This window comes from Scleropages formosus, chromosome 4, assembly GCF_900964775.1.
Source record: "Scleropages formosus chromosome 4, fSclFor1.1, whole genome shotgun sequence".
Taxonomy (NCBI): Eukaryota; Metazoa; Chordata; class Actinopteri; order Osteoglossiformes; family Osteoglossidae; genus Scleropages; species Scleropages formosus.
The window spans coordinates 2,702,880-2,728,071 of NC_041809.1; the positions used below are offsets into that span (position 1 = coordinate 2,702,880).

The 25,192-nt window shown below is 51.4% G+C and overlaps 1 protein-coding gene across 5 annotated transcripts in view; it reads right to left on the reverse strand.

Moving 5' to 3' along the window:
* lyst (lysosomal trafficking regulator) overlaps positions 1-25,192 on the reverse strand; it is a 55,507-nt gene that overhangs the window by 16,089 nt on the left and 14,226 nt on the right. For 4 of the 5 annotated variants that reach the window (XM_029251257.1, XM_029251259.1, XM_029251256.1 and 1 more), the window contains 21 exons: positions 19,969-20,161; positions 18,763-18,853; positions 15,335-17,342; positions 11,444-12,365; positions 10,779-10,934; positions 9,336-9,492; positions 8,092-8,306; positions 7,917-7,983; positions 7,714-7,823; positions 6,853-7,270; positions 6,471-6,633; positions 6,070-6,243; positions 5,804-5,964; positions 5,221-5,411; positions 4,878-5,123; positions 4,493-4,666; positions 4,229-4,378; positions 3,650-3,787; positions 3,342-3,540; positions 2,201-2,326; positions 1,495-1,984 (listed from right to left, as the gene is read on the reverse strand). In XM_029251257.1, coding sequence (XP_029107090.1) covers positions 1,495-1,984; positions 2,201-2,326; positions 3,342-3,540; positions 3,650-3,787; positions 4,229-4,378; positions 4,493-4,666; positions 4,878-5,123; positions 5,221-5,411; positions 5,804-5,964; positions 6,070-6,243; positions 6,471-6,633; positions 6,853-7,270; positions 7,714-7,823; positions 7,917-7,983; positions 8,092-8,306; positions 9,336-9,492; positions 10,779-10,934; positions 11,444-12,365; positions 15,335-17,342; positions 18,763-18,853; positions 19,969-20,161 — 6,549 coding nt within the window. The remainder of the gene's footprint in view (positions 1-1,494; positions 1,985-2,200; positions 2,327-3,341; positions 3,541-3,649; positions 3,788-4,228; positions 4,379-4,492; positions 4,667-4,877; positions 5,124-5,220; positions 5,412-5,803; positions 5,965-6,069; positions 6,244-6,470; positions 6,634-6,852; positions 7,271-7,713; positions 7,824-7,916; positions 7,984-8,091; positions 8,307-9,335; positions 9,493-10,778; positions 10,935-11,443; positions 12,366-15,334; positions 17,343-18,762; positions 18,854-19,968; positions 20,162-25,192) is intronic. The other variant, XM_029251258.1, reaches the window with a different exon arrangement.

Sequence of the window (25,192 nt, forward strand, 5' to 3'; positions counted from 1 at the left end):
ATTTTTACTGTATTGATTCAAGGCAAGTACATTGATCAAGGGTTGTAAGATGGGAGGTGGGATTCAAACCTGTGCTCTAACCACCACCCCCCCACTTAACCAGCTCTCATCCTCATTGTGGATGGTTTACAGTGGCCAGGAGAAACAGGTTCAGCTCAGGTTATAGCATTTTGGTTCATGACCACAGCCACACAAACAATTCCAACACACTCATCCACGGTTCGTGCATTATCAGGAGTGCGCATGGCGTACAGCGTTAAAAGCACATCTGGAACCCCCCAGTGCGGATTCCACAGAACAGGCGTAAAAAGCATAAACGACATGTGCAGCTTGTTTGCCTCCTTCATTTCCATGAAAACAATTAACAAAAAGCTTTTATGCAGAACAGTGAGTCGTTCCACCTTTTTGATGGGCTCATTTGATGTGTATTTTAATCATAATGAGAGCACAAGAACTTTAAAGTACAGGTGGAAAATCGATCATTTAAAAAAAAAATTATAGAGCAAATATACAAAAATATACGTGGGCAGCTGGTTTATAGTGAATCCGAAGGCTGCCAGTTTGAAACTCATCCACCACTGTAGTACTCATGAGCAAGGTACTCACTCTAAATTACTCCAGTAAAAAAATTACCCAGCTATATAAATTAGTTGTTAATTGTAAGTAGCTTAGCATTTTAAGTCACTTTGGAGAAAAGTGTCAGAGAAATGAACAAATGTAATATATGCAGCCCATTATTTTGACAGCTGAAAAATTAATAAGGTATCAGAACTCATTACTATGATGGAACAAACAAGCTATAAATACCAGCAGTGCAAAACTGAGAGAAGAGTACTATAACTACACTGGCTGCTGGAACCAACTGGAACCAGAAGTCATCTGGTTCGTAACTCTCAAGTCACTTTCATCCCAAGTCTCATAAAACATGTTCCTCAATTTACGGATTAGGTTCTACAAAAGTCTCACATTTAGCTGCAATAACTGTTCCTCATCTTGTAACTGACCCCCAACACAGAAGACCAAATATGAGATGTAAACACAGTGGAAGTGAGTTGAATTGAGGTGGTCCCATACTGCTATTGTTAGGATGCTCTTTACTGCTTGCTTACTTATCTATTAGCAGGGTTTGTGAACACACATTAACACCGCCAAAGTATGAATTACAGTGTGGGGAAAAAAATTTAACACAGCTGGTAGCGTAGTGGTTAGAGCTACTGACTTTGGATCCAAAGCTTGTAGGTTCAATCCCCCCATCTTGCTGCAGTACCCTTGAGCAAGGTACTTACCCTAAATTGCGCCAGTAAAATTACCAAGTTGTCTAAATGGGTAAATAACTGTAAATACCTTAACATTGTAAGTCGCTTTGGAGAAAGGTGTCAGCTAAATGAATAAATGTAAATACAAACCTGAAAATATATCTGAAAATGTGTAAGTTACAAGTCTAACACAAGACAGTGCACTTTAAAATAATCTGTATCTTTCTGGTCAGCATACCTGTCCTGGGTGGAGTCGGCCTTGCCGTAGCCCCTCTCATACCCAGGGGAGAAGGTGTAGCTCTCCCAGTCGTCAGGCAGGAGGCCTCTGTCGCCCATACTAGGCCAGCGGCCCACAGTCAGACTGCCATTCTGTGCAGGGAAGGCGAGGCCCAGACTGGCCAGGTTGCTCTGGCTCCGTTGGAAGGACTGGATACCCCGGAGGCTGTCGGGCCGCCGCAGCGCCTCGTCGTTCTCTGTCGGCTCGGCCTCCACGTCGATGGCAGGCGGCTCCCGCGGGTCACAGAGCGTGCGGGCCGACTCGCAGCTGCTGAGGACAGACTCGTCGCCAATGCTCCTCCTCACTGTCTCCGTGCTGCTCAGGACCTGCTGTGCCCCCTGGATGGCACCATCACGCTCGCCAGGCGGCGGTGAGGAGCGGGGTGATGTGGCCAAACTGGGGGGCCGCAGGGCCTGCACCTCTCCGTCCTGCTCTGAGGAAGGTACGAGCTCTGGTCGATGAGGAAGAGGCACAGAGATGGGAGGGAGTGAAGTAGACCATCTACAGCACAATCCTGCATGTCCTTCCCCATTTCTGCTCTGATCTAGAACCTCCTCCAATATTACCTATGTGTGAAGGTCTTTGAAAGGAACCCCACGTGTTAAGAGCTGACAACAGTCCAGTGATATTTACTTAACACCTATTTTTTTAGCAGACCATTTTCTACCTTCAGGGGGCACCTCTGCAAATGGCGTGGGGGACAGCGAGTGCACCGAACTGCCAGCTGACTTGCTGCTGCCAGAATGTCGCAGATAAATGATGGACTGAACCTTCTCCTGGTACAGCTTTCCGTCTATAGGAAGGAACACACACATACACACAGGGAAGAAAATGGCCGGCCATCACCCACAGGCTCTCCTGAGGCTCAGTGACGAATCAACTGGCCACAAGGCTGTTCCTCACGTGTCACATGCGAGAGACTAGTACAGTCCAGAGAACTGGTGCCCTGGGGGTTGTTTCAAATCCCTGACCTCCTTGAACAAAGACACTTAAACATGCAGTATGTGTGTGAACAAACATCCAGCTGTAAAATGTGAGCTGGGAAAGCAGAATCTAGACAAACATCTATGTTCAGGGGTGCAAGCTGCACAAACTAACATCATGGTATTCTGAACCTGATCAATACACTGGATCCACAACTTACAAATACAGTTGGGACTGGGTAGCTGTTTCCAGTTCGTTTCGTTCACAACTCCAAAGTTACTTTTGCCACTATAATCAATTAATCAAGGTGAATAGATGGACACCAACTCAACAGGTTAAGTTCTATAACAACACTGTTTCATTTATGGCTACAATAAATGTCAGAACTGCAGTTTGAGCTACAGTAAAACTAACTTCAAACCATTCAAAATCCGAATGGGCGGCCTCCGCAAACTCCTATTCAGTCCTAAATGTTGACCAATATATTTATTAAACATGTGCTACGTTCTTCATTTTCTCACTTCGTTTACCTTTCTGTATTATCTCCTCTTTGGTCTCCATGGTAACAGGACACCTTACTGACACTACAAGAATCACTATCACTCACAAAGATCACACTCTAGTGGTAAACACAGTGAAAGAGAAATGGATTAAGGTGGTCCTACACTCCTATCTTGTTTGGCTGCTTTACCACCATCTATTTGACTGGTGGATAAACAGGTAAGTTAAAAAATGCATTGTTTTAAGTTGTGGAAATAGTATTCATAGCTTTGAGAATTCTTATCAGTTGTTTTTAACCTAAGGAGGGAGTTTTGTTTCGTGGACTAAAGACATTTCTCTCACGAGTGTATGCGACTGAGGGCAGGGTGGGCTCGGTCACGCACCGACGTGCAGGGCGAAGTAGAAGCTTGAGGGTGTGTGGCACACATAGGTGTTGGTAGGGGGGTGCACGGCCAGCAGAAAGTTGGAAATGAGCCGCAGAAGCTCCAGGTCTGGTGGGGAGCCCAGAACCTCCTGTATGATCTTCACAAAGGACAGGCAAACATCTTGAGGAATGGAGGTCAAGTGCTCATCCCGATGCTCCTGGGTGGGCAGAAGACAATGGTATCAAAGGCATGGAGACAGGGGAGACATGGGGTGTTGCTTCTTCCAGAGGGGCGGAGACAAGGGGGGGAGGGATGAGGACTAGTACCTGGAGCACCTGGCAGGTGAGGAGGAAGCGGTGCACCACCTGGGCATTGAGGAGCTGCCGGATGTTGAACACCTGCTGGGGGTGATGCACCCGGATGAGAATCTCCAGAGCCACCAGGAGGGTCTCCCACACCCCACACTGTGGAGACGACAGAGGGAAGGTGACCATCAGCTCTAGTACCCACCACCCTTCTTCTGTCCCACCACCAGCCTGAAAGCCTGGAGATGAAAGGCCCACTTCTTGAGGTCTACTCAACAGCTGAGCACACACTGTCCTACAGGAGATGAAAAGGTCCAGACAAGGCGGTAGCCGATGTTCCGTTTTCGGCAGTCAGTTCTTTACTGCAGCCTCTTGAGACTGGGCCATTTGATCATCGAGCGATAAGTGGACTCTCGACAGCACAGGTAGAGAAACTCCAGATGGCACATGCGACAGGCTGAGTCATACACTGCGCCACCCAAGATATTCTTAGACCTTGCCAGCAAACAGAGACACACCAGTGGTTGTTTTACTTCACCATGATTTTCAGAACCAAAGTGCAGAATGTACCTGCATTCAGGTCCTTTCCAACAGGCCTACCTGAGCCTTGGCCCAGATCTTCCAGTCGAGCAGCACCTCGGACATCAGCGTCAGGTCCTGCACTATGGCGTGGGATTCCGTGTCCAGACGGAACTGGTCGTCTTCGCCCAGCGTCAGGATTGGTCCGCTGCAGCAGCCATCCAGCAGGGTCTGGGGCAGCGATACGGAACGGTAAATTCACGACTGCTTCCGCAGACCATGAAAGTAAAAATAAAAGAAAACACCAAGCGGATGGTGTAAAGCGCACAGGTAGAATTCACTCACCTTCAGCATGTGGTATCCCACAATGCACTTGGACTTGATGAGGACCTGGTGGACCATGGCATAGCCATGACAACTCTCCATCTCGTGGACACGGTGCTGATTGTACTTCACCAGCGAGAGCAGCACCTGCAGAGCCAAGGCCTGGGTCTTCTCGCAGCTGCTGAGCTCCACGGCCTAGAAAAAGGAGAGCAGGGGGCTGAGTGAATAAGGACACACAATATGGGGCACTGAGACCATGAGTGTTGACACACGATGTCTATGAGGGTTGAGCGGTACATCACACATGGTGCGAGGCTGTGAATGTGTCGCCGAGTGTAAGGCTGCATAGTCCAAGATTAGAGGCAATTTCTACACTGCAAACGGCACCAGTGCGGCTGCTTCGTACCCGGGCAAAGAGGAACACGAAGGCTCCTGTGCCACCAATCTTGTGGAGTACGCTCTGGAGGCCATGCGGCTCAGCAGGCTGCAGCGCCGCTAGGGTCTGAGCGTCCAGTGCTGAGCTCTGAACCTCCTTGGTGCTAAAGGGCCGCTGTGAGACCACCGTCCTGGCCTGCCCTTTTAGCCGGATCACAGGCTCGTAGATGGTGTACTGGCCTGGGCAGCTGGGAGCGTAAACCACGGCCAGGCTCTCCTGGGTGAGCAGGTACGCAGGTGTACACAAGACAAATCAGAGGTGCAAGCGCACGCGCACATACACACAAACACACTCATCAGTAAGTCGGACTTACAATAAGAGGGGCCGTGTCCAAGTCTTGGTTCCTCATGAGCAGCTGCTGGACACGCTCGCACTGCAATGCCTCCCGCGTGACATAGCGAGACAGCGGCCCGCGCCGCTTGCCGTACTTGCAGGGCATGATGGAGGTAAAGTCCGGCCCGCTGGCGTACAGGTAGAATGCCTCTTCGGGGCCGATCCGAGAACCTGCAGGCAACAGGCGCACCAGCTAATGGACGCGATCGCATATTGAACCCTGGACGTGTGAGCCGTAAGGAGCACCTCACCCAGGCAGGACCAGGTACACGTGTATGTATGAGGCATACCGTCGCATGCAGGAGAAAAAACCTGAGTGTCAAGTCAAATCCCACTACTAGCAGGTCACGGACCATTAGTCACAATGACGGAGCCGCTCTGTCCCCAGAGAATCTGGGGAACGCATGCAGCCTGCAGCAAGGACTTCTGACACAAAGCACCTGTCAACTGTTCTCTTCCTCTCCCCATTTAGTTTCCGACTTTCAGACATGCGTCAGTGCATTGTGGGTGGAATCAGACACCAGGGAATGGGTGATCAAAGGCCATGTTCGACTCTTACATACCGTTGAAGAGCAGCAGGCTGCCAACATCCCAGCCCCCACCCAGCCTGGCAAAGTCCTCTGTGGATTCCAGGCAGTGTCCCAGCATGCAGAAGGTTTTATTGCTGTCTGCAGCCAAGCTGGGCTTCCTAGGCAGTGTGTAGTCCAGGAGCACCTCGCACCTCCTACCAGAGTAACATCAAGTACCCCAGAGTCAATGGCAGTCAGTTTCTAGCAGGGAACAAATACAAATAAATAGCTATAGTAGAGGGTACACTGTCTCAACATACCTTGTCCCACACACCCAGAGTGTCAGTGTGCCATGGATACTCTTCTTGCCCTCAGGTTGCTGAGTGTATGTGATTGCCAAGTGCTGCCACCTATCAGGAACCAGAAGCCCCTCTCCTGACTCCGCCTGTGCCAGGAGGCCTGCCCTCATTTCGTCGTTGGGGTCCATACAGATCCTACATGAGAGTGAGAGAGGGAGGGCGCGTGTGTGTGTATGTAAATAAGATGGAAGCAGTCAGTTCCTATTGATCAATTTGTGAAATGTATTTCCTTAATTTACCCTGAAATTAATTAACTTCAAAATAGCCAGTGATGTTCCTGCCAATAATGCGGCACTTCACCTAATTAGTCCAAAAGTTGCCGTGGAAGCAACAAGCAAGCTGGCCTGGTGAAGAACAATCACCTGAAGGTGAAGACTCCGCTGGTGAGGTTGGCCCACACCTGCAGCATCAGCGCCTTGGAGCCCAGAGAGACAATGTGGAGGCAACCCTGTTCCACCAGCCTGTCCAGACAGCGGGCTCCCCCCTGGTGGTCCACTCTGGGAGATCTTACACTTATCTCCTCTTCTGGAACACAGAGAGTGTGATCAGTCTTGGATGGGAAGAGAACCAAACTCCCATAAACCCCCGAACCAGAGGCACTCGAGACAAAAGCCATTATCTATACACGAGAGCAGAGCAAGAACTTTTAGGCTTAGACAGTCAAGAGTAAGGAGGGGAGGGGGGGGAGAGAAAAAAAAAAAAAAAATCATCAAGCATCGAATTACTAGTGCCAGTGCACACTACCTGTGCTGTCCACGGTGTTGTCCCAGGGCGCTCCTGGTCTTCTCCTCACCCCTCGTTGTTCTGCAGTTCTGGTACGAGGCCGCAACCACAGCGATGTGCTGAAGCCGTTGGCCATGTGTGGCCAGCAGTTCTGCCCCACTAGGGGCAGATGAATGGGGGCCACATGCCAGGGGGATGCCAACTGGTGGCCTAGCCGGGTCTCGGCGTCAACCTCCCGACGGACGGGGGCCGGCTTTCCCCGCCAGAGGAGCCCCACAGCCTTTGCCCCAACTCCTGCCACACCCCCGGCAGGCTTGGGCCCTGGGGAGGCAGTAACAGGGGGGCTGGAGGATGACTCTAGCGGGAAGGACAGGAAGTGGAGTGGCTCCATGTCCATGTTGGCCTCCACGAGCCGGAGGACTCCCCTCAGCAGGATCTCCTGCAGGACATATACAGTCACCATTCATCTACTTAAAAGGATATTAATTATCACCATAACAAAAACACAAGTCCTCAGTGACGTATTGACTGGCATCCTCTTTAGGCTATGAACCAGAACTGGCATTTTCCCAGAAAACACCATGTTATTTATGATGACCCACAGCGAGCGCCCATTCACGGTCTTCACTATTACCTCTGTGCCTTGGTGGCAGGGTGTGGTAGTTGAGGATCCCCAAACAAGCATTCCTGCCTCCAAAAACACACAAGGCCTGTCTGGGCCAGGCAGCTTGGTGCTCGGTGGGTTACGGTAGCGGGTGGACTGAGTGACATGTGGAAGTGTTTCTAAGGGTCTTAAAGGGTCGCAGAACCCCATCGGAAGAACCTTATTCTCCACGTGACTCCCTGGTCACGCACTGATTTCCTAAAGCAGGAGCCACTTACAGTTGGCGGTGACTTCTCTAGAAAGAGCCGGATCAGCATGGCCAGCTCCTCTCCCGTGATGCGCTCGCTTACCATGGCGACGAGCAGCTCCAGTAGCAGGGCTTGGCACTCTGTGGAAAGATGCCGCATGTGAGGTCAGAGGCTCACTGTTGTGCACCACATGGAAGCCACACAAACCCGCATGGGCGAGAATGCGTACGCACCCTCAATGGAGGCATCTGATTGGTTGAGAATGCTCTGGAAGCCACTCAGGATTGTTTTCACTGCATCCTGTGCAGCAAAAACAAAGAAAGCAAAGCAGCAGTTGAGAAATTAAAGTGAGTTAGCAGTAGGCAGCTCTACCTGAACGCTTGGCAATGAAGTGGGCGGAGTCTTAACCTGCTGGTAAAGCAGGGCGGCATTTCGGGGATGGCTGCGAACGGCTCCCAGCAGGCTCTGCAGCACGTGCCTCAGCACATCCCGATCCGGGGAGCCGGTGGACAGCAGAACCAACTCCATGGCACAGACCTCTGGGAAGAAGAGCACCCCCTGCCTGGCTGCTGTCTCAGTGCCCAGCCCATCATCCCGCAAGCCAGACAGCTCCACTCCTGCCACTGCCAATGAGACGGAAAATGACAACAGAAATGTCTTCAAACTCACCCATGGAACAATGTGTGTGAGCAGATTCGGAAAGAAACTGCTGCACATAATTGCACAATTAGCACATAATCAGTAAGCATTTCAGCGTGTCCCTTCATATGGTCCACTCGACCGCAGGTGGTTCTGTAGCGTGCCCAGTGAAAACCGCACATCATTTGTACTGCCCGTTTATAAACTGTTGCTCGTAAATCCAAGGCCACTTTTACCACCATGTCATAATCAATAAAATCTTAATAATACAGACGGCCATTTCTTTACGGATTGGGTTTTAGGTACTGCTATAAGTTGTAAGTCATTTAGGAAAAGCAACTTACGGTTGTTTAACCATTTATAAAGCCAGGAAATTTTACTGGAGCACTTTAGGCTACGTACCTTGCTCAAGGGTACTACAGCTGGAGGTGAGATTTGAACCTGGGACATTAAGGTCAGAAGGCAGCAGCTCTAACCACTATGCTACCAGATGTCCCATCGCTTAGAATGGAGCCAGTACTGCATATGAAGCATCTGCCATCATGGAGTGAAAAGCAATAGTCTCATAACCCTGGGCAATAACTGGGCCAAACATGGTAACCAGGGGCCTCCATACTGTATGTCAGAGAGCAATGAAGGAGTAGGACCGAATCCACTTTTGGCTACGAGTGCTGGGAGAGGGAGTTCTGTACTGCTTATGACCTTCCTGCTTTCAGTCCTCCTAGGAATGGTTTATCGCATGTTCGACTCCCTAGCACATTTCCTGAATCCAGCAGCCAAGCTCAAATCCAGAGAGATGCCCACAAGGCAAAGTACACGAGGCACCAGTTGGGGCTGCCACCTTGCTTGCAGCCTTCAGATGTAGTCTATTCCACAAGTTACACAAGTCCACTTTGAACCAATTACATTCCATTACCAAATCAAATCCGTACAATTCCATTATCATGGAGTTAAAACTGCGCTCGACGGGGAAAGAAGCCTACAGCTCCTGGGGGCGGGTGAAGACGCCATACCCTCCTCTCTGCTGCTGGTGTCCTCCGGGTTGCTCTCGCTGTCTGCGTCGTATCCCTCCTCCTCGCCGGGGGGCAGTGTCTCACAGCCGGGGGGTTCCTCTGTGTCTTCTGACACATAGCCAGTAGGGGGTGCTGCCTCGGCCCCTGTCTGATGCTTCTGTAGGGGTGAGGGCACAGGAGGGTAAGCGTGTGACAGAACTGATAAGCCGTAAGACCCAGAAGGGATGAGAAACAGGAGACAGAGACACAACACGAGAGCAGGACGGAAAGTTACACCGTAAGAGCCAAGCTGCCCCTTGAACCTGGAGCCACAAGCCTGCCTGAGATGTCACTCCTACATCACCAAGCGGCCAGTCTTACCTCGGCGCTCCTCAACGCAGGTCTCAGGTTCCTCTTGTTGACAAAACAACTTGTCACAACAGAACTGCAAACAATATCTCTCCGCGCAACACCAGAGTCCCAGGCGTCACCAGATACGTGGACGGCTCGATAAATTACCTTTTTCCCTTTGTGGTCAGGAGCGATCCACATCCCAAACTGCCTTCAGAAAGAACCTCTCTTTCTCTTTTCTCTTTTTTTTGCTGAAAAAACACTGCTTGCTCATACCAGATTCATCTACTGCCAAAAAGATTGAGCGAAACAAACGGCGCTGAAAATTCAGCACATCTCTCATCTGTGGAGCGCTGCTATTTTTTTTTTCTCCCCAGGAAGCAAACTCATAAAAACGTACGCTTCCAGTCACAAGACCCGTAACAGCTGACCTGCAGGAAACAAGACGGGAGCCATATTTCCCCTAAGGTCCCCACTTCACCCTACATCATGTGTCTTCTGGAAGGACTCGGCGCGGTTACCCTGCTCCGACCACACAGACGCTCGCCCCTCAGCACTGAAGTCTGCATCTCCCTTCAGCGCCCCTGGAAAGGGAGGGACCGAGCGAGGGTTAAGGCCATTACGTTGGCACAGAAAATCCCGGGATCCTAAGAATGCGTAATGAGGCAGGTATTCCGAGAGCAGGAAACCAGCGCCTGCGCCAGGTAACGGAGACAGATCTCAGGAGAGCAGATTTGCAGCCCGTCAAAGACGCCCATTGTTCACTTAATGAGGCCAGGGCAGCGGGCAAGCAGGTCGTGGCGAACACTCAGATCAGGAGCCATTCAGAACAGGAGCCACATGCTCCCCAGGCTGGAGAGCCGCCAGAAGGGCGGGCTTGCGCACCATGCACTACACCGATCGGGCCAGCGTGTGGCACCGTGATTATTTGACTGCAGCCTGTAACTCGAAGAGGTACACTTCTGTTGTCATGCAGCAGTACTGAAAGCGGTGCCTCCTGTTTTGGATACAGGCGCTCTCTAAGCGGAAACAAACGATAGGGGGGCGCCACCAAAGCAAGAGTCATATGAGGTAGAGCGTGTGGACATTGGCGGGGGAGGGGCTGGATCCTACCCTTTCGCCCTTTTCCTCAGGCACAGCAAGTCGGTCACGGGCCTGGAACTGAGCCACTCGCAGCAGGGAGTCCAACAGTGGGACGGCCAGGTCAGACTCCACCACGCCCGAGCGCAGCAGCTGGTCCCGCACCTCGGCCAGGGTCTCCTCCACTGTCTGTGAGGGTTAGGAGAAAGTAAGGGGGTGCATGCGCATAGAAACACACACACACACACACACACACACACACACACACACAACTAAAGTGTGCGTCCTATGAAAAACCTCTTTCACACTTTCAAATGACGGTTACACAACACCTCCAGCCTGCACGCACTGCAGCGGCAGAGTTCTCACCTTCCAAACCACAATAGACACATTTACAACTCAGCCGCTGCATTATGAGATTAAGGCTCAGATTAAACCAACGGAAAACAATCGCACTGGCGTTGCAGCAGAAAAATGAACATGTCCAATTAAAGGCTTAAATCCTGGGGAATAATATCATTAACCATTGCCTAATATTCTGATACCCCTAATCACCGCAAGAACTCGAGGCTTAGGTTGCGTATGTTTCCTAAGTATAGTCTAAGACTGCTAAAATGGGGCTACAAGGTTGGTCCAGACCACCGGGGGAAAGCAGGGCTAAATTACACAAAAGATAGGTATAGGTCTGAGGACAGTACCTGGAAGGACAGCTCTGCTTCTGTGTGCTGCAGACTCAAGCCAGCGCTGTGGAGGCAAATAGCCAGGAGGGCTTCCAGCAGCCGAATGCTGTGCAAGGAGAAGTCCTCGTCCAGTTGTCGGTCTGGATCTCTAACCCTGGGCTCCTCCTGTGCTGCGCTAGTGACACCAGTGGAGCCCTGGGGTCTGGACTGCACTGAGATCAGGGCTTGTGTATCCAGCAGTGAAAGGGCAGCTTGGCTCTTGCTTTTTTGCTTTTTTATGGCGCGGCTATCCTTGTCCTTGGGGGCGAGCTTCTGAATGACCAGAGCCAAGAGGCGGTGGCATGCTTCCAAACCACCCAGCCTGCAGAACTGGCGCTGGAAAAGTGGGCTGGACATAAAGACCCAGCGGCAGGCAGACCACACGTCTGCTGCACGACGCATCTGCTCCCGGGAGGGAAGTGTCACACTGTCGGGCGAAAGGCAGGGCAGTCGCCTGCCCGCGGGCTCGCTGGCTGTGCTGTCGTACCCCGAGGTATCCTCCGAATCGTTGGCTGAGTCCCGGTCCGAGTCGGCCTCCTTGCTGACACACAGGAAAGCTACGCACAGGAGGAGGTTCACGGCAGCCAGGTGGACCCCATCCCGGGTTCTTCTCCTGGGGGCAAAGGGCTCCCTCAGACCCTCATAGACCCTGCTGAGGCTTGATGGGCCCTCCCCAGCCCCTGCCTGAGGCCCACGGCCCATTATCTTTTCCGGCACAGCCTCCAGCCCTCCTGGGTCACCACTCTCCTGCATCTCCCGCAGGCCATCAGCCTGCTGCTCTCTCACACTCAGGATCAGCGTCTCCAACACCTTGAGGGCCCAGGAGCGCGTCGGGTCCAGCGAGATCAGCTCCGTGACCTGGTTCAGGCCGTTACAGCTCAGGAACAAGTCCCGGATCACCCTGTCGAAGGAGGAGCAGACTACAACATCAGCGAGATGCTGGTGAAGCAACGTGCATACACTCGCACGCAAACTCAGCAGAAACGACGCTTGCAAAGTGTGTATCCTGTACTAATACTACTAACCACTCGACTGGTCTCAGTTCATTCACTTTACATGTGTCAAGTCTGTTCTCCAAAGCAACTTACGACGATTTACCTATTTACGCAACAGGTCACTTTGGCTGGAGCAAAAGGCTAAGTACCTTGCTCAAGGGCACTGTAGCAGGAGGTTGGGATTTCAACCTGCAACCTCAGATTGGAATGCAATAGCTCTAAACACTGTGCTACCGGCAGGCTGACGGCAAACGCAGTTGCTCTTTTCAGAAAGCCTTGCTAACCACAGGTACTCACTGCGATTTGTGACAATAAACGTGATTAATGCAGAAACAGAAGGTGTGCACATCAACCTCTTTTGGAATGAAAGAGCTCCTGAGTCATGCAGCGATGAATTATGCAAATAAACTTGCATGGGCAGACGTGTTCCCCAAGTAGGGCTCTTCCGTTCTCACCGTGGCCTTAAACTAAACAAGTAGAGCACTCAGTCTCTTGCCCCCAGAAGTACAGTTCCCCCACGCATGGCTCAACCTCAGATGACCAGATACCGGAATGACCTGTGCTGTCACAGGTAGTTATTGTCATTTAATGTATTTTCCAAAATTTAAAAAAGGAAAAAAGGTCAAACTGATATCTACAGTGATTTACTCGCATAAACTTTTAATAACATTAAAAACATTTAATAATAAATGCAGATTTGGCAAGGAAGTGATGTAAAACTTGGTGCCGTCCTCCGACGTGGCCTTGTGATCATTAGCCGTTTTTCTCGTGAGTAGTTGGTTAATCAGTGAAATGTAATCGAAATCTCACCCAAAGTACCATGTCAGAATTATTAATAATTTGGGGAGGAAAAAAAAAAAAAAAAAAAAGTGCAGTCCTGCAAGGATGTACGTTACACTGTGAATCTCTCGGCAAAAGCGAGAGCTCATATCAGAGGTACCTACTGCTCCACTCAGTGTGTCTGTCAAATGGGCTCTAAATGCAAATTTGGCACAACAAGATACTAGAGACTCGCAAAATTAAATTTAGCTGCATGCGCAAGGATGCTTTACAAGATTCATGATGTCTGAAATATGTATGAGCAGCGCCACGGCGACGGGATACCGATGTCCCGCATGTGTCATCAGGTCTGCAATGAAGCAGGGCGGCGAGTGGGATGATGGCAAGGAGGAGCTCCAGAGGGGGTATGTCACAAATGGGAATCTGGATACTTATTAATGGCACTGTTTGAACGGGAGCCCGTTGTCGCGTTGATGTGTTGAGCGGTCGAAGGGCGATCGAGCGTACTGAAAACAGTCCTCCTCTGTCACGTCTCTGCAGAACCCATCCACCAGATCGATATTCTCTGAACTTGAGGGCTGAATTTCCAGAACACCTCATAAAGCCTTTCATTTTCAACACTAACAAATGTCACATTTGAAGTGGAATTGGCACAACGCTTTGGCGTTTGACAAAGCGGGACCGACTGATTTTTTGTTTGATTGAAAACGTCCATCCTGAGGTCCTGGGTTCTCAGACAGGAGGCGGGCAGCCACTTCCGCATCATTGCCGCACGTGTCCGTGAACAGAACCGTTGGGTACTGTGACTCAGAGGGAGCCCCGGACAGGCGCACACACCATTCTATGTCAGTGACAGTCGGCCGGGCCCTTGACGTGGCAGCGGTTAGAGCAGTGCGTCTCCGAGAGCCGCTGGAGGGGGCCGCAGCGAGTCAGGGAAGTTCACCACATGTGAATGCAGTACAGAGGCAGGCTGGAGAGTTCACCTTTCAATACACACTGCAGGAACAAAACACCAAAACAGGAAAACCTCTTGTCCTAGCAGGCAGTATAGCAGTGACTCCAGGTACGCCAGGTTAGAATCCCCTGGAGCACTTGATCAAATGCTCAATTAAAATTTACCCAGCTTTAAAAATGGGGTAAATTAAGTAGCTTAAGAGTGCAAGTCACTTTAGCGAAGAGTGTGAGCTGAATGAACACATTTCAATGAAATGTAAATCACAGGTCCTGCATACAGGAGCTACTCATTTGATCATTGTGTGTCGAGCGAGGAGGGAAAGGGAATTATGGGACGACAGGCAGAAACAGAGGGTTTCATTCACTGGCCTAAACCAGCGTGTCAACACTATGTGCAGGAAAGGACACACACGCGCGGGCGCCCATCCACTGCTGTCCGACAGAACGTAATTAACGTGCAGAAAACGAGTTCTATAGTTTGTAACCGATGCACCGCAAAGAGAAAACACACAATCACACCTTTGGAGGGAAAGGATACAGTAAGAACCGTAGAGAATGAATTAATTCAGCTTAATGAGGTTTAAATGCACGCTCTCAGGGCTTCCAGAAAAGCAGGATATTTATGAGTTAGCAAAAAAGATTAAACAGAAAATTACCCGAGGGCTGACTGTATTATTAGAAAATGAAGAAATCAGCCTTTCTCACACACACACACACACACACACACACACACACACAAACAAAACTGGTAATGGAACACCTCATAGAGAGTGGCAGTACCTTCGAGAACCACTCAATATCTGTGCCGCCCCTTCAAAATGATAATAAATAGCTGTCCTATGCATGCTCCACAAGGGGGGTGGGGGGTTTGATATCTAGCAGGAGGCCTGAACAGAAGTTAATCGGCAAGGAAACGGGCTGCACGCTGCCCTGGGTGGGGCAGCAGATCGTGTGCTGGCTACAGCCATTGCCTTCCACTCAAAAGTGTCCTTAATCGAGGCACCTACCCTGTACGGAACTGAGACAGTAAATTATCCTGCTGTGTAACAAGATAAATCATTACAAGAGGATGAACGCAAAGTCGCTGCGATGAAAAGCGTGACCTAAGTAAATAAATTTAAATGTGCGGGGAGAAGCTCACCGGGACTTGAGGAGCACTGGCAGCGTCTGCAGATAGACCAGCAGCACCTCGACAGACAGGCAGCGGCTATGGTAGCCGCAGGCCTGGGTGCAGCCAATGGTGACACCCAGTTCACGGGCGTGCCGGGCCACATCCACAGCTCTCTGCAGCACGGGTCCGAGGACATTAGCGTAGAGCTGCCATTGCACGGCCACGTTGCCCTGCAGCAGCAGCTGGCATACGTGCCCAGCAACCAGCAGGCTCTGCTGCCGGTCCTCGCCGAAAGCCAGCTCCCGGTACGCTTCGAGAGCCTCCCACTTCCACAGCACGTCCTCAGCACTGCCGCTGGGCAGGATGCCCTGTGAGCGATAGGCGGGACTCAGGGAGGAAAGGGCGGAGTCAGAGGTGGGATCCTCGATGCCCGGCACCTGGCTACTGTCCACCATGCAGATGTTGCAGGAAGCGAGTCTGGCACGCTGTGAGGGCTGCCCCCCACCCAGCTGCTCCAGTAGCAGCCGAGCCAGAACAGCCAGGATGTGGGCCTGGTGGGAGCGGAGCTCCGGGGTGCGGAATGCGTGCAGCAGGGGCGTCACCACTGAGCGCGGGTCCATGCAGCAGCACACGCCCACCGCCTGCACAGCCACCAGCACCTGCAGGGAGGCAGCGCCCGAGGACGGCAGACGCCCGAGGAGGCGCAGGCACTGATGGGCACAGGCGGCCAGGCAGCAGCAGCGGTCGGGGTAACGCACCTCCCCGTCTCCAGGGTCCTCGTCAAAGGGGTTCCGGTGGGCTTCCTGCTTAAAGGCAGAGACCGGCAGCCCTGAGAGGTCCCGATGATGGTGCAGGAAGTGAGAGTACTCACAGCGGCGGTGCCGACGCCGCGCACACACCGACTGGTGCAGCTGTTCCGACTTGGTCCTCTTGATGGTGCTGACAATTCGCACCATGCTGCTAATGAGGCGGCGCACACGCCCTGCCGTCTCGCCCTCCTCCGCCTGGCCCCCTAGGGCCTCCAGCTGCAGCACGGTGGTCTCGAAGAGCTCCAGGCCGCGGTGCTGCACAAACTCGTGAACCAGCTCCACGGCCTGGCTGAAGAAGAATGGGTTTGGGGTGGAGGCCTGCAGGCAGCCCAGCAGCACCTGCAGGACGCCCTCCAGCAGCTCTGGCAGGAGCAACGCCCGGTGCCGGCACCTCGAAAAGGAGGAAAATTCCTCCTGCATCTCCTCCAGAGTCCTTTTGGGGCGCGGTGCGAAGGGGTCCGCCTGCTTCTCCAGGCAGCCGCGGATCTTGACCGTGGCGCGCAGCAGGCCGGTGAGGCTCCGGCGTAGGCGGTCGGGCAGCGCCTCGGCTTTGCTAAGGTCCACAGACATCAGGTGCAGGATGGTGCGCAGGAGCATCCTCTGCACCAGGGCGATGGGTTCCTCGGTCCAGCCGGAGGCCAGGTCCTCGGCCAGCCCTCCCCCACCCCCTCCGCCCCCGGGGCCACAGCAGTCCCCAAAATCAGTTAGGATCTCCGTGAGGGTGGGCACCACACTTGCAGCCAAGGCAGGGTTGTGGTTCAGGCTCATGTCGAACTTGCAGACCTTCTCTAGTAGGGACAGGAGGACGTGGCACAGGTCGAAGGCGGAGTTCTCCATGCGGTTGAAGATGGAGAGCGCAGCGGGGTCTGTGAGGGTCTCCTCTCCGAGGAGCCGCTGCTGCGATTCTGCCCGGTCCACAGCAGTCATGCTGTCTGCGATGGGAGGTGGCGGGTGCGAAGGGACCTGGGAACGCCGGCGTCTCCTGGCCGAGCCGACTGTCCTGTCGTCCGAGTTGGCGTCTGAGTCCGAGGTGGACAGCTGGGACTTGCAAGCATCCCTCACAGAGTAGCGCTGGGCGGCTCTCCGCTGTCGCCGCGGCTTGATGCCAGCAGTAGGGTGCTTCCCAGAGCCTGAGGCATCGGGGCCCACATTCTCCTGGCCGGTCCTCGGGGGCCCGGCCGCTCTCTCTCGACTGGAGAAAATGTCCAGCAGGGCAGGCAGGGTGAAATCTGAAGGAGCACGAAAGAACAACAGCACAGTTAATGCAATAAACGGTTTGTAAACAAAAAATTACAAAATTGACATGAACTCAACAAAGACTGATGGCAACTTTTGAACTAGACAACAAATACACACACACGAAAACGTTATTCAGAACAAAATGCTCTCAGGCTAATGGAACCTTCTTGAAGCTTAAGACAGACCCCGATCTGCAGGCGTCACATGCAGGTTTCGTGTCAAAGGCCTTTTAAATCATATCCAAATCTGTTCTACTGCAGTGAGTCGTTCCACAGAACAAAGGTCTACTGTTCGAAGCTGTTTCTTAAAAACCAGCAAAATTACAACATATTCTCAAGTAGCTTCCACAGAAACGGTGTGAACATGGTAAGGCCTGGTGCTCGACCGCTACTCGACTCACGTCTCCAGTTTAGGAACCAATAAAGCTAAAAATGTAGGAGCCCCTTGTCAGGGCAGATTAGCAACTGCACACTAAGAGTCTCAGTCATCTCTGGGTCAATTATATGGATCGAGCAGCAGGCTGCGACCGGCAGGGGAGCCCTCCTCTGGTCCGACGGCTCTGCGGGCCCCAGAGATCGGGTCCGAACGTCAAGACTTGGCGTTATGTTTTAATCGCTTGCGGAGCTGGTGCTTCTCCAGAGAAGCGAGGATTTCCAACGGGAACAGAACTCTGGTTCGGATGGGGGAGGGTCCACAGCTATACCATCAGAAGTTAAAATGGTAGGATGGACGAGATATGCCCAGGACGACAGTGTGTAAAAACTGCGGTGTGACTGAGGGATAAAACTCTGTGAACAGTGTGTTAAAAAATAAAGAGCCAAGACGCCGTTGCTAAGCGACCAGGGATGCTGTGTTTCCAAGGCTGGTTCTCCATCGACACACAAGATATTTCTTGAGGAAAAAGTACTTCACTTTCTTACCACAAGCCACAAAACAGTGATACACAAACGACACAGTGAAGATTGTTCCGACATCCTTGGGTAAGAACACCTTATAAAAATGAATCACAGAGAATCAATGCACCAATGTGCCACGAACTCTCAAAGGGTGAACAAGTTCCATAGAAACCAGGAAATTTAAAATAAAAATGGGGGAAAAATGAATTAATCATTATTTAGATGGTGTGTGTGTTTGAGGGGATTTACAATGCCCGTATGTAGTTACAAATCTTCTATATGAAGTATACAAGTGCAGAGTGGATTCGAACCTGGAACCTTCCGACCGCAAGGCTCTAAAGCACTACGCTGCCAGCAGCCCTGAAACTGATGGGCAGCAGGACCGCAAATCGAAGACGCAGGTGAAAGTGGACCACTTCACTGAGCAGGTGAGGCTAAGAGGAGGGGGGCGGCAGGTTCTCACAGTGGTGTGTGGTGCGAGGGTGCAATGGGCGGCTGGAGCAACGCGCCTCACCTGGGGCTTTCTCCTCCTGCACGGGGATCCTCCACACCAGTGGCAGCAGCGAGAGCAGGAGCGCCAGCAGCTCTTCCCGACAGGTCAGCTCCTGTGTGGCGTAACGGAGCGTCACGGCGTGACTGAAGCACTGCTCCCTTCCCCTCTCTCTCTCTCTCTCTCTCTCTCCCTCCCTCTCTATGTTTTCCTCCTGCCCTCCGATGCCCCGCCCCACCTCAGGACTGCAGGGCCTCCCACGGAAGGTCCAGCAACACGGATAACAACAGGAGCCCCACAAAGCACCCTGCATGCTGCCCTCGGCACAGCTGCCAAAGCAAGACAAGTGGATCACATGGAGGAAGTAAAGAGAAACCAAAAAGACCAAATTGAAGGACATCCACCGTTCTAGTACAGGATCACTTTTTTGGACACCCCATGTGATCGGCAGGGGAGGGACCTGGGGGACCATGCGATGCGGAGTGTCCATAATGGCTGACCACCACCAGCACCCCCCTCCCCCCCCGCAGTCCGGAGCATTCCTCACTGGGGGACAAGGCTGACCTGCAGGTGCAAATTAAAAGCAAATAAGAGGCACGGCTCCACTGCCAGGTCGGAACCCAGGAGCAGCGAAATCCTGGGATTGGAGACCACGAGTCCACCGTGACCCTCTGAAAGCCGACCGACACTGTGACTGGGGGGTTTAAAACTCAGAAAACAGGCCCCACCCCCATCCTTCCAAGAAATCGGGCCCATTCCCAGGGTCCGAACAAGTGGCAGCGTACGTGTGTGTGTGTGTGTGTGGCGAAGGGGATTAACCGGTCCGTCACCCAGTGGCACTGCTCTAGTGGTGTGCACCAGCGTTCCCAGGAGGGCGTAAGTGTGAATCCCATTATATATCATTACATTTACTCATTTGTCGGAGACATTCTTTCAAAGTGACTTAAAGTACTAATCTACTTACAATAATTTACCAATTTATATAGCACGGTAATATTTACTGTATGAGTTCACGGTGAGTACCTTGCTCAAGGGCACTACAGCAGGAAGAGGGATTCAAACCCCTGTCTTTGATTGCAAGGCAACAGCTCTAAACACTACACCACCTTTTGTCCCATTAACATGAGTGAAGCCAGAAACTGCATTACAGGTCTATGAGGGTGGGTGAATGTGAGAGAGAGAGAGAGAGAGAGAGAGAGAGAGAGAGAGAGAGAAGTGGGTCCTGCTCACCTGGTCGATGACGCAGTTCAGCGTGCTGAGCAGCAGGAAGCCACGCCCCCGCACCAGGTACTCCGCCAGTGCCACCATGTGACTCTGACTGTCCTCGTCCTCCTCGGCTCGCTGGGCCACGGCGCTGCATAGCTGGTGCACATCGGTGAGGAACTCCCGGGCTAGCGTGTTGCTGGCGCCGCTCATGTCTGAGCTACGGGGGACAAATTCAGTGAGATAAACAGAGGAGGATTATGGGAAGTCACCCAAACCCCAGTGGACATTTCTTCATGCATGTCTTGAGGGATGGGGACCCACTCATACTTCACCTCTATACACAATAAAGCTAAACTCGGTCCACGTTCGGACAGGCCGGGGCCGTACGCATCACCGACAGCTCATAAGACAGCAACGGGAAGTTCCCTCCCCGGCCACAGGGGCAACATTACGCAACACCAGCTTTTGACCGGCAGCTAATTAGGTCACGCGGCCAGAAGTGTGCACAGTCGAGAGCTGCTACGGCACAGTCCTCAGAACAGCCCGCTGGGCCACGGCGTGGTCCTCATTACCCATAAACCAATTAGTGGCTGTAAACTAAAAACAGATGACCCATCGCGAAACGTTCCCGGAGCGCAGGGGAATGGGCCCTGGCTAAAATTAAGTTTCCAGTAAGGGGTTAGAGAAAGTACAAAAGAGAAGAAGCCCCTCCCCCAGTCAAGCCCACCTGTACCTGTGGACACTGCGCCTCCTGTCGCTACGCACCAGTCACACTGGAGAGGACCGCTGCTGGACATGTTCAACAGGAGAGCGTGAATGCCCAACAAATCCACTGTGCAATGGCCTGTGTTGACCACATGAGGCGCACGAGCAGAGGAGGACATGTGCAGCCAGGGGTAGTCGAACCCGCAGCTAGTGATCCCCTACCATCAGGGCCGTGCTCCAGCTACTCATGCAGACAGGACGTGGCCGAGCAGCTAGTTACCTAGGGTAACTGCTCCAAAACACCTTTCCTCAAGTACAAACACAGCAGGGCCGAACGGAACCGAACCGCGGTACAAAAGCAGGGACTTTGAAAAACGGGCGATTCTAAAGGAGACGGATTCATTCTGCCAAAGACAACACAATGCATTTCAACCCATGACAACCGATTTGCTAAAAATTACAACAATCACCACCAGTCCATTCATGACTCGCTCTGTCTGGAACTCCAAAGCAACTTTCATAAATTGTTAATGGCTGGCAAGAGTAATAATTTACAAATTGCTCCATTTATTCACTTGTTAGGTTTCATAAAAAATGTAAATATTTTGAAAGATATTTCACTATTTTGTAAACTTTGAGCTACATTAAAAATGAAAACATTGAGCTATGTAAACTATGTGTAACTTTCCTCATTTTGTTATTGATCATTGGCACTCAGAACACCAGACACGAGCTGTAAACACTGTGGAAGTGAGTTGAATTAAGGTGGTCCCACAATGAAATACTGTTTGGGTGCTCCAGTGACTCAAGTGAAGATAAAATCTGCTTTGCTAAAGACCAATTCCAGGAAACACATAAGTGAGAAATGAAAGAAAATTCTTTAAAATATTTTAAATCTTCAAAAATTCATAACTCCGGGGTATTTTCATTTTGACAGCTCCCACAGTCATACAATCTCACTAAAAGGTTATAACAAATGCACTGGTTATAAAATAAATGTGGTTCAGTGCAGACCGGCTTGAACCCCCCCCCCCCGGTATAAGAGAAAGCAAACAACTTGACTGGAGCCCCAAGGAAGCTCAGGGAAAAGTTTTGTTTTTAAATCAATAAAATCTCACAGGTTCATCTGTCAAGTTCCAAACCCTTGCTGGTTCCACTCAAAACACACACACAGAGCATCAAACAGTGATGTGTCCATTACACCAAGCGTGGACAACCCTGTACGGTCCTGTATGGTCACTTTTTAATGCTAAAAGCACTACATTTACATTTATCTGACACTTTCCCCCAAAGCAACTTATAATGTTAAGCTACTTAGCTATTTACCCATTTATACAGCTGGAAATTCTACTGGAGCAAATTAAGGTAAGTACCTTGTTCAAGGGTACTACAGCTGGAGGTGGGAATTGAACCTGTGATCTTTGGATCCAAAGGCAGCAACTCTAACGACTATGCTAGCAGCTGTCCCACCTGTTCTCTTGAAGGACCTGGTTTCTTATCCCACTTCCTGTTCCAGTACCCTTGATCAAGGTACTTACCCTAAACTGATACAGTAAAGAGTAAATCACTGTAAGCAGGTTTTCAGAAAGCTAATTCAGTCCCAGCCCTCCGTGTTGAGATGTGACCTGAGGGCAAGGTGTGCCCCCCACACACTACAGCCACACATGCCAAGGCCCCGCCCACACCCCTACCTCCTACATCCAACTTGAGGCAAAGCCAATCGTAGCTGTGGCAACACTTGAACGTCAGTGCGGCTGTGGGCCACTCTCAGTGGGCGTCGGCACTACCCAGCAGCCCCTGCTCCCCCCTCCCCAGTACCCGGTGACTGTGCTGTTCCCGCAGACACAAATCGCATTATAGGCAGAATGCCGCATGGTCACCCCCCTCAGATCTGCAGTGGGCTGGCAAATCACATGAAAGCATGTGATGTCACGTGGGGGGACTCAGTAGAGAGCCCCGGTGCTGGGCAAACCCTGCCACCTAGCGCCCCCACTCAGCAGCACTGCAGCCCCCCCCCCAGGTGTAACCGCTTCATTCATCTCCCGGTCCCGCGTCCCTAAAGTTCCCCACGTTCCTCTCTGTATCACTCCAGCTGGTGCGCGAGTGTGTGCGGGAGTGGTTAAGGCACCTACAGAGGGGAGGTTCTTCCTCAGCCTGAGCAGAACTTCGAGATCACGCGGTCCAAACAGCAAGACTTATTAATTATTAAGTGGTCACAGGGCACGTGCACCACAGAGTGAGTTCACTGCCGCTTAAGGACTTAAAGGCAACTCGTGACGGACAGTTATTTGGCCTAAATCGGCATGGAAAGCCACAATGTTGTGCTGTGGATCAAAATTAGGACCATAATAAGGACCATAATAACTGCAGATGGAATTAAGCCCTCTGCCGTGACCCAAGAACACAGACAAAGCGCCTTTGGAAAACTGAGGTTCAACCTGCCAATGTGACGTTCATCCTGTTAGCCTCACGGGCCCCCTGATGGCACCCCCCGCGGACATTAGACGGGGCGTGGGAGTTCCGCTAGTAGTCATGGTGGCCGCAGGTTCGACTCGGAGCTCAGATACAAATGTCACATGACCGCTTGGGATACGCAGGGGCAGTACGGTCGCCGCCACTGGAAGCTGGAGGGTTAGGAAGGGGCATTTTGTGTGTACCTTATACACACACAGCCCAGAGACACACATCAACAGAAGCAGAAACTTGCTAACAGACCTTTGAGTCCGCAGCGAATGAGCAGAAAACCCAGAATTCCCTAAAACGGTTCCGTTAGCCTTCGGTTATCATACGTTCACTCACTCAGGATGCCTGTGGATTATAAACGTACTGCAAAATCCATAAAAACTTCAACAGGTGGCATAATGATTCAAGCTGTTGCCTTATTCGATCCGGGTTCAAATCCTTCCTCTTGTACTTACCCTGAAGCAATACAGTAAAAATTACCCTGCTGCATAAATGTAATGCTGTATAACAGTGTACAATCTTCATATCATGTCTCCATGAACAATGTTGAAAAAATAACTTAATTCTGTTTTATGATACAGGTTAGCAAACACTTCTGAAAACAAAATATTTCATATGATATTTTGTCCCTGACATGAACACAGAAATACAATGTACTGATGCACTAATAAACCCTACGCAGTACTGGGTCTGGAGCACTAGGATTCACTATGGATTCGACGCAAATTTAGAAATATCCCATTTGTTACTAAACAAGGTTAGTGGTTTGCGCGTGCGTTCTCTCTCTCTCTCTCTCACACACACACACACACACACACACACTCGACTGAAATGTTAATCTGTTGCAAAACTGTGCTGCCTTGTGATCTTACAGCCTTCTGGTTCTCAGGCTGCACCTAAAACCCAGTTCCTTTCGCCATGTGATCAGGGTGTCACAGCCGGCGCTTTAAAACAAACAAACAAAAGACACAGTGAAAGGCAGTAACAATGTGCGTTGCAGACTCCAAGGGCAGCTCACATTCAACGAGGGATGAAGGAAGGAAACTGAAGCTCCTTTTTACCAGCTGAACCACAAAGTGAACTTCTGTGTGGTCAATACCTAACTACAATTGCACTCAGATTTAACCACGGTACACCACACTAGTGCTTCAGACGCCCCCCATCCTCAACCTCCCTACCACGTGAATGAGCTTTCACATCCAGCCCCTCCCCCGCAACTAATGAGGCCTCCTGACCTGGCGACTCGAGCGTGCATCTGTGACGGACCACGTTCCCCAATGCGGGTGCCTGCCTACAATGGACCATAACCAAATTACGACCATTGCCTAGCATCTGGTAAACAATACCAGGAAACGTGGCTTGGTTGATAAAGGAACCCGAATCCAATCAGTTGGCCAAAGGATGAAAACTAGAGGGAGGCCTCTCACGATCAGGTGGTCAGGTGCTGCTGTGGGAAACCCCCCCGCAGCTCCTCAGACCAAAACACCGTGGGTTCGAATCCCATGAACAGCAAACTGCTGTCGGACGGCATGCCTTCCCCGTCCTCCGCTTCCCAGCATCTCGCAATCATAAGACAGTGATTAAGTGCAGAGGAAACAAAGATAATGTGTGTTTGCATGAAGGGTTAGCGAGGCCTTCCCACAAAGACAGCTTTCTTCCATATGCATCGCAACATTTTATGTTCCCTCCATTTCTCTCAATCACAGAGCTTCGCTGCCCTTCATACGCAGCCTCTCCAGATCATGGAGGAGGACGGTCATCTTCACGCAGCGAGGCCCAGAAGTCCTCGACCGTGTCCTGTCATAGCTGCGGTCACGCAAGCTTACGACAAACAGAACGTCCCATGTCTCCATCCCAAGGGAGCCGCAGCTGACATGAGCCTCCCCTCCATGTTCCTCAGGGCTGCTGAATTCCTGACTCAAACCCATCTCTTTCAGAGCCAATTCTCACGTGACCTCATGAAAACTCCATATTAATGAGTCCAACACCATCTGCTGTGATTATCTATGTAGACACAACCTGTGCACCAATCCTCCCGTGTTTGGGTCCAAAGCTCTTCACCTGTTGTGAAATGCACTTT